Below are 9,535 nucleotides of genomic sequence, written 5' to 3'. Positions count from 1 at the left end.
ATTTACCTTCTTCATTTTTGCTGTAAACTAGGCCTTGAGGATGAATACTGACTGGCTTGTCAGCCATATTTTTAAGGTGAACTACTAAAGTATCTCCCACTTCAGCACGCAGGGTTGGTCCCAGAAGTCCTATAGTTATTCAAGATAAAGAAAGAGGAAAAGATTAATAAAACAGTATGTTTAGAGAAACAAAGAATTTTCTCATTAGAAAATATTAGCTCTCAAAGTACAAGTTCCAAAATTAATGCAGAGAATGTAATAACACTGCAATGAAACTTGTCCATAAAAAAGCATATTGGTACTTAAAGCCTATAGTGCATAGTCAGAAATGTTATAAATTATTTATCTGGAAACTAGCACTTAAAAATCACAGGAAAATAATAGATTTAGGGAGAAAAAGTTATTTACAGATACAGAAACTTTATCAAAAGATTCATCTTGAGGTTCAGTGCAAATTTCTAGCAATCTTTCACATACAATTTAATTAAATAGTTTCAGAAGATAAACACTTTCTAGTTTAAGAGTTTAGAGAAAGGCATTCAAACACATAACTTTAAGTAGCACTCTGAATGCCAGAAGTCACAGAACAAAGAGCTCTTTCAATCCCCAAATCTTATCCAAATAAATAATCAGTCCCACACTGCAAATTTCTTGAGGCATTTCCTGCAAAATATTTCAAGAGCTTGTATCTCTACTTCCCATGTTGCAAAAATAAGCACTTAAAAAAGCTGCTAAGACAACTTTTGGCTTGTTAGTCTCTTTTCTTGTAAACTATTTTGTAAATATTTAGTTTCAGGCCTTAGGCTCCTTCCATATGGATTCATAGTGTCATCACTGCAGCTGTGCCATACAAACATACATGTATGTGGTAGTCCTCATCAGATGCTGAAAACAAAGGAAACAAGTTTGTATGGTGCAACTGATCTGCAGACAGCTGCATCCTCTGAAAGCCCAACCTCCCTACAGCCTTTGGAAGCCTCATTCATGCACTGCACAGTCCTCATCCCCCTGTGCCTGTTTGGTTTATGTGCAAATAATGGACACAAAAATACAAGCTTGCTTAAGTTGCCATTGGCTTTAAAACAAGTGATAATTAAAATACTCAGAACACTTAATTCCTCTTTACCTGCAAATTTATTTGCTGGTTTTTCTTTTTTAAAATCCACTTCATATTCTCTGTAAGAGATTTTCTTAAATACAGGATCTGAATGTTCCAATCTGAAACCAAAAGAGTAACAAAAAATATTGAAAGGACAAATATTTGCTGTTTAATGGATATCTCAAAAAATGAATCTTGGAGATATATTTAATCACTTGCACATTTTGATGAAGGCAAAACACACTCTTTGGACAAAGAGCCCAACTCTTTGTAGTATCTTCTCTTCTCCCTCTTATGCTATTGAATCTGTGATGATCCTGAGACAGATCATTTAGTATACGACATCTAATATCCATACCTAGAACAATTCACCACTGATTTTACTAGTGTTTTCTATTGGTCATTTTGATTCTGGGGTAAAGATGCCTTTGTTTTGTCCAAGACATAGAGGAAGATGTCTCAACCACACTTAACCTAAAAGGCATCTGACAAGACACAGGGAAAGAAAGCTGAATTTCTGTTTATTCAGCCCTATGCTTGAACTTTAAGACTCACCGAAGGGTTTTACAACTGCATAAACAGCAAGCTCCTGTCACAGGAATGACTCTGGAGGCAAGCACTCTGAGAACAACTAAGGATCTCACAGAAAGTTAGAAAATGAGAAACACTGCAAGTGTCCTTAGTCTTGTTGCGTAAACAATTTGGCACCCAGCAGACCACGCAATGTTTTCTTAGAAAATATTTAGGCAAGCAGAAGGAAACCAGCACACGACACTTCTGCAATGGAAATAATGACAAGAAGAGGGCTGAAAGGATAACAGCCCTTCACATTTATTGGTTGATTTACTATAGTATGTATGATGAGTGAATTCCATTTGCTTTCTTTGTAATGCCCTTTCAGGCACATTTGTCAGCAAGGAGCTGATCAGCTGCTCAACTGTGGGGAGGCTGAGCAGAGAGAACAGAGAGAAACCACTTCAGTGACATCCAGAGTCCATAAGGGGGAGATGTCTTTTGGAAGAGATCTCTTGTAAATTCCTTCGCAACCCTCTCTCTCCACAGGACAGTCAGGCAGAAGCAATTGATGTTTCAATTAATTCCCCTCTCCTTAAAGTCATTGATAAAATTTTGTTTAACTCTTTAAGAGGAAGGATGGGATCCATATTGTTCACTAACAAGAGCTGCCCTAATGTGACAATGTTCAAGAGAATATGCACTGCAGGGTAGAAGAGGAAATTTATCAGTGCCAGTTGGATAGTGAGGAGGAATAAAATACCTAGTGCACTAACAGTTCAGAAATATCACACTACACAAGCAGGTCTAGTTATGTGACTTCTAGGAATTGCAGCATCAACACTGCAAGATGTGCAGATAATATATTTTCACTTTGTGCTGAAGTCTCTTATAAATAAACAGCACTTGTACATGGTAACAAACCTCTGCAAAGATAAGACTGACACTCAGAGATGTTAGGTATCTTTTTCTAGCCTGTACGATTGGAAAATTAAGGAACTCACGCAGGAAGAACCGATTTTCCTTTCAGCCTCTCTTCAGTTATTTAGAAATAAAAGCAATAAAGTATCAGACTCTTACACTGCATTTAGACATTCAGCTTCTGCCGAAATCAGCACAAGTTACATACTCCAATACCTTTGGGATCCAAGCCTTCCTCAGTGAGCATATCTGTGCTGTGAGGATTTTTGTTTTTCTGTGGTTTTTTTTTTTTTGGTTTGTTTGGTTTTTGCTTGTTTGTGGTTTTTTTGGGGTTTTTTTTTTTTGTTTGTTTGTTTTTAGTTGGTAGTTTTGTTTAGTTTTGTTTGCTTGTTTGTTTTGGGTTTTAGATAAATTTCTATAAGCTCTACAAAATTCTTTAGACCCATCTGGGATGTGACTCTAAATACTTAGGCAAGGTAACTCAATAGACATTGCATATAAAATACTGCTGGGTTATCTCAGAGAACTTCAGCTGAGGTTTTAGACAGTCTTGTGACTACTGCATGAAAACCACTCTATCCACAATGTGAATTTAACCAAACAGCACTTGATGTGCCTGGTGCAGAAGAGAATAAAGTTTTAACTAGTAAATTCGTATGTATTGTATTGTTCACAATACTTAAATGGCATCTGGCTTCATGTTCCTACCTTTAAATCCTATTTCCTTCTGTCTTGCCAGTTTAACATTATGCTTCTACCAGTTCTGTTAAAGTTTCAAGGTGGTTTTAAAAATCATAGAAACTTTGTTTTAATTAAATCTTGTAAAAAACAAAAGTTAGAAAGTCATAAACTGAACTGGAAGTATCTTTTCCATATTATCCTGAAATGGAATACATGTTTAGGAAAAAAAAATCACAAACAAAAAAAAGCAAGCCATTCACCTGTATATAAATATATATACATAAAAAAGCATCAGAATAAAAAAAAAACTTTTAACATAAGAGGAAAAGTAATTTTTAATTACTTTTAATGTTTAATTTTTAGTATTTTTCCCCCTAATTTAAACAGGAAATTACATCCAAATTCTGTAATCTGTAGCATTACACCTGAAGTGTTTATAATCCTAAGGACAGTAGTAGTAATAAAAATAACATATTTTATATTCTTATGTCTGGTGGATGCAGGTGGGCTGGCCACTGTGCAATGCTATCTGAAAAAAATAAAATCAGTATTTTCACTTAATGAAGCAGAGTAATGCTTGATCTTACCACCTTTACTCATCAGAACTCAGAATGTACATTTCAAGAACAACTCAGAAACTGTACAGCTAGTTCCAAAGTTCACCTGGCTCTGATTTAAGTGAAAGTGATAGCATCAAAACTGGAACATAATTATTCCTTCAGCAAATTTTAAAGTCTTAAAGTTTTTGAAATCTTACCAAACCATGCTTCAACTTAACATTGCTCAACATCCATGTATCCAAAATAAATACATTAAAAAACCCCAAGCAACCAACATTAAACTATACAAAAATGACAAAAGCAAGTCCTGGAGCTTATTTAATAGAAGTGCTCTGAAATAATAAAAATAATTTCCATTAATGCAGCAAATTAAAAGGAGCTTTTAATATGTTACTGGCTCTGGTTCAGATCATGCTGTTTAATGTCCATCAAGTTCCTCTGAAATCAACAGATTTGGCTTCAAAGTCCTCTTGGGCTCTGCAGTTCCACAAGAGATGAGACACAAACCACCTTTCAGTGACAAGGAGGACTAATTTCATCCTTATCCTGTACTTTGTTACCTGGATTTTTCCTCAGGTTCCGGTTTGTAGGTCCAGCTAGTGATCTGTGCAGCTATATAGTGCTCCCTGACCTTCACAGCTCCTGCCACATGCTGCCCTGAGTCTGGCCACCACGAACCAAGCAGAAGCAAGAGAAAAAGCTGCAAGCAGTGCAGTGTCATGGTAGAGATGCCTGTTGATGCTGCTCTGGAAGACAAGGCAGAAACCACTGCTTTTATTGCTGTTGCTGCTTCTGACTTCCCCTCAGAAATGAAATAATTATGATGCAACAGGGTAACAACATTTGCTATGCTCAGGTCATTGCTCTTCACCTCCGCCTCCCCTTACTGACAGGGATCCAATAGAGATAAAAAACTGTTTAAACTACCTTCCTTCCCCTCCTCCACACCACCTCCAGCGAGAGACAAGCACCAAGAAGAAGCAGCTTCAGCCCCACTAGGTGGTTGGGTCACTGTGTACTGAAGCAGCAGGATATCAGAGGCAGAATAGATTACTTCAATTACAGGATGTTTGACTTGCATGGTTAGAAGAAGTGCTGCATATTTTCTGTCTTCCCAGAAAAAAGAAACCCAGCCCATGGCTGGCACTGATGGAAGTTTTCCAGGTAGTTGTTACATTTCCTAAGAAACCATTTTCAGGTTACAAGCAAAATACTGAAGCATTAGGTACAGGGAGTAGAATTGGGTGCAAAGCTAAAATCTAGTTCAGATCAGCATGTACTGCATGCTCAGAACAGTAAGGCAGCCGCCTTTCCAAATGTTGCCAGCTTCAGTTTGATTCCCACTACACTCCCAAATACCTCAGGTAATAGGTAACCAATGGGCTTCTTAGTGGCAGCTACCAGGTCAGACTGGAGACTTTTAATTTTGTCTTGATTAGGGTCTGTTGACATTTATCTAACAAAATATGATTAGGAAAATACCTTTTGATAAGGTAATTATCAATGTCAACTGTATTAGCAAAAATGTTCCCCTGCTTTTGGCAGTGCTAAGAAGTTGGTCAAAACAGCAAGTAAATTGTTGATCATGTTTCCCACACACCCCATTGGTAGAAAAACAAAAAATCCTATCTATTTATTTTTTTTTCGTGGCCAGAAAATGAAAATGACATTTTCAGTAATGTTCTCTTAATATTTTAATGAAAAAATCACCTAAATCCCCAGATCAAAATAACTCCACTCCAGAACTACAAAAAAAGGACATTTCATTTTGGGTTACTTCAAAAGAAAACCTGATCAGTTCTAGGTTTGATACTTTCATTTAAACAGCAGAATGGCCTATCAGCTTGGCCATTCTGTCCAAATTATATGGTACCATAAGGCCTTAGAAGAAATAGGGAAGATGGCTGAAAAAAAAAAAAGGATGAAGATCAACAGCTAAATGTTTACTAACAAACTTCAGGATCATTTGGTGCATAAACCTGAAAAGAATCGTGCTCACTTAGACAGCACATGACTACCAACATCGTGATTCTGTTTAATGAACTGCTTATGTTTGAAATTTCTATTATAAGTAGGCTTCTAATAATTTTTCCTTTTAATAAAAAGTTAAATTATTGCAGACTAAAAATTAATACCCATTAATTTCATGATTAACACCTCCTGCTTGGTGTCTGTGAGATGGGAATCATCAAAGCTGACATCAGTTGGTTACTTCCCTTTTATTCATTTCAAGGAATTTGGGAGCTGTATTTTTTAAATTTAGTTGTCAATAAATGATGCAGTATCATTTTAAAGGTAAGGATTTTTAAGTGTGGCTGATCATATTGATAGTTTTAAAGAACAGTATCAAATTGCAGGACAGATACCTTCCATTAAGATACACTGATCACCATTTTGTTACCCTTCTTTAACCCTTTAAGAACAAGAAATCCAATGCTAGCTGCTTGCTCATTTTTTCCTCACATTTTTAGTATCAATTTAAAATTAATCAAAATTTTCCCAAAATCATCTGCATCAGCCTTAGGGTTTTTTTCTTTTCTCTTCTTTTATTTAAGCTGTTCCATACATTGTATCCTATGGGCTTTATGAAATGTCCTGAAAATCATTATTAATAATCCAAATATCTTATTCCCTTCCACCTGATCATTAATTTCTAATATCTGCAATTATATGTCTGATGTTGTGAAAGTCTAATACATACATATAATTTCTTTAAATTAACATTGGTTGCTTGCAAGCTATTACTATTAGTCCATGACAAGTGACTATAGAATATATTCTTCCAGGCTGAAGTCTTTCAAGACAATACAACTTTATTGGTTATTCACATATTTAGCTGTGATCTTTTTTTCTACTTCACAAGCCTGCACATGCTGCAAACTTCATAATTTATCCTCATTGCTTACCCACATGTTCAAGTGTCAATTGCAAGTCAGTAACAACATTAAGTGGTCAAAAGCATGCATGGGGGAATGTGGGTCCAGTGCAGGCTGGCAAGACAATCTCTGCAGCATGGTGAAGGCTACTCCCAAAACAGAGTAGTACCTTTGGGATGTATTGATACTGAAATGCCAAATGAAAACCAAGCATTGAAAGAGAAGCCTAAGCAATACCTTATAACATTAAGAGCAGGTCTGCACCTTTGAACTGGGCAAGCTTACTGTCTGTTCTGACACCCAGTAATTATTATCTTGATTTCTTGTCATATGAAAACATATTAAGGGTATACCTGCAGTCCTCTCTAAAAGCTGACCTGTAAAATTAACTGGCAGTGCCACTTTTACACTTAGGCAGGGTGAAATCACCTAGGCTGAATCTGAGTGATCAAGAACAGATCTTTAAAAAGAGATGTAAAGGGTGATATGCAACTTGCTGCAAATAAAAAATCAGGATCCACAACAAACTTGGTTCTACTTCATCAAAAAAAATACCTTAAGTGCCAGCAGGCAATCATATCCTGATGCCTGCCATCAACTTTCACAACTGGTGACAGAGAGGGAGCTAGAACAGAGAAGGAAAAACTGTAAAACGACTGTGGAATTAGTTGCTATTAATGCCCTAAGAGAGATCTCTCCCTCATTCAAACACACCAATCAATGCACAGAGGCCCAGCAGCATACTTTGTTTAGTGCAGGCTCAACAGGCTTCACGGGCAAACAAGGAGTTAATTATTGAATCAGCAGTGAACACGTGCCTCTGAAGTAGGTAGAAGACAGAGGGGCACTTACCAAATCTGCCAGGCACAAGCAGGAACACAGGCCATCAGTCGAATATCTTCGCTTCTGCAAGTGGGCACTAAAGCCAAGAAAGGTTAACCTGTGAAACAGCTCAGTTTAGAAGCTGAAAGTAGATGTGCTATGCCAAAAAACCATATGAACAGGCAAAAAGAAAAGATGGCAGAGAAACTGAGGGTTTCTTTCAGAGAACAAGTTACACAAAAGAAGATGTATGTGTTTTGATGACAGCTCTCACAAGAACACATTGTGTACACTGTTAAGGGAAGGCAGGCTGTGTGACTTCTGTGGTCATAAACAAACTAAAAGGCAGTAAGAATGTAGAAGGGCATTTCAGTTTGCCTTGGCACTTCAGAAGTGCTTCAGAAGACAAATCATCATGTTGATTTAAACCTACATGCATTCATATTTTAAACTTGTATTATTCCTGAGCAGAAAAGCAAATGTCCCTTGTTAGAATTGGGTGTTTCTTCAGTTGATGTTTGCCAAAAGTATTTATTTAGCAGGACCAAAACTATTTGTACAGAGATGTTGAATTCAGTAAAGTTACAGAAGAAAACATGTTTATTTTCTAAATGCTGTAAAACCTAATTTCAGTGCTTTAACAATTTTGTCTAAAACCATTGGCTTGTGGTCTGAAAAAAAAATCATTTTAAGGAACAAACAAGGATATACAAGCTTCCTCTCTTCAAAATCTGTGTAAATGAAAGCTCACTTAAAATTCTGGATTGACTCAAGTGAACCCCATTTTTTTATTCCTGTGTGTTTAACTTTTGCCAGAAAAATTTCAGTTTGGCTCAACAAAGAAATTTACTCCTACTCATTGTTTGTGTTCTCTGTGTTCCAGTTTGTCTTCTTTACTAAGAGATTTCTGTATTTGCCCAAGCTTAGAATTGATATGCACTGCTATGGAAGCAGCTGGCCTCATGCTAAGTCAGTCTAGCAGCATATTCATCTTGTATTTCTTTCTGTAGAGAACAACAGTAAGGATACCAGTGCAAGAGTCTGAAGCTAGGAAGACTCATCTTTTTTTCTCATAAATCTTTGTTGCAACTGAAACTGGACTATCAAAAAAGAGTGCCTCTTATGAAGTTGTACACACCTACTTCCAACAATAAGGATGATATTCTGAATGAATGAAATTTTTCATCCTTTATACAGTTGAATTTTCTACATCCAGGTGTTTTGGGTTTTTTTGCATTTGTTTCCAAATAGTAGACTTAAAACAGATCTTCAAGATGGCATAAAATGCTGTTTTGCACTAGAAAAGCAGATAGGCATGTTTCAGAAAGAGACACGTAAATCAGTAAACTTTTAGCATAATAAAACCCTAAATTATAACTGTCCCTACAGACTTCACAACACAGACAAATACAAAACATTCTAGTTCTTTAGCAATGGCTCAGGCTATTTGTTAGCAAGCCGGTTAAAGAAACTCAGTTTTCCCACACCTAAAAATGCTGCCACAGAAGGACAAAGTGGAAACTGCCCAGTTTGTTTAACACTATTTCCATCCTTCATTACTTGTAGCTTAGGCTTTGATTAGATTTTTAAAATACTAAATTCAGAACTACACTTTCCACAGTTACTGCTTTGATTTTTATCTTCCACATTTATTTTTTATTGGAAGCAAGTATTTTATTAGCATTTTAAATTTGTTTACTATTATTATACTATTTTCACATTTCATGTTAATTGAAAACTAGATATCTGAAGCCTGACAATAGGCTGTGATGGTCATTATTTACATCACTGTGAGGTTATTCCCTTCACATCACAACTCATTCATTGTGCATAATCTTTAGATTCAGTAGAATCAAAATTTCACCCACACCTTCACTGCATGCAGCACCTGTAAATGAGAATGTACCCAAAGTCCAAGATCAAGACACAGAAAGCAGGCAAAGAGCCACAAGAACTGTAAGGTGTGTAGTACGAAAGTGAGCAGAGCAGAACTTCTCAGAAGTTCTTCTGATACAGACACAAAATTCAGATATTTAATAATCATGTAGGATCTGAGAGAAACT

At 36.4% G+C, this 9,535-nt stretch overlaps 1 protein-coding gene across 3 annotated transcripts in view; it reads right to left on the bottom strand.

The window, feature by feature from the left end:
- F5 (coagulation factor V) overlaps positions 1–7,243 on the bottom strand; it is a 36,265-nt gene extending 29,022 nt beyond the window's left edge. For 2 of the 3 annotated variants that reach the window (XM_015618559.2, XM_033517590.1), the window contains exons 1-4: positions 7,206–7,243; positions 4,335–4,520; positions 1,127–1,218; positions 7–129 (exon numbers count right to left, since the gene is read on the bottom strand). In XM_015618559.2, the coding sequence (XP_015474045.1) occupies positions 7–129; positions 1,127–1,218; positions 4,335–4,520; positions 7,206–7,228 (424 nt within the window). In that variant the 5' untranslated portion in view covers positions 7,229–7,243. Of the gene's footprint in view, positions 1–6; positions 130–1,126; positions 1,219–4,334; positions 4,521–4,701; positions 4,721–7,205 lie in introns of those variants that run through there. The other variant, XM_015618568.2, reaches the window with a different exon arrangement.
- Between the last annotated feature and the right edge of the window lie 2,292 nt (positions 7,244–9,535).

Source organism: Parus major, chromosome 1 (assembly GCF_001522545.3).
Source record: "Parus major isolate Abel chromosome 1, Parus_major1.1, whole genome shotgun sequence".
Taxonomy (NCBI): Eukaryota; Metazoa; Chordata; class Aves; order Passeriformes; family Paridae; genus Parus; species Parus major.
The sequence above is the reverse complement of the archived record's forward strand: the minus strand, read 5'-3'. Positions and strand labels throughout refer to the sequence as shown.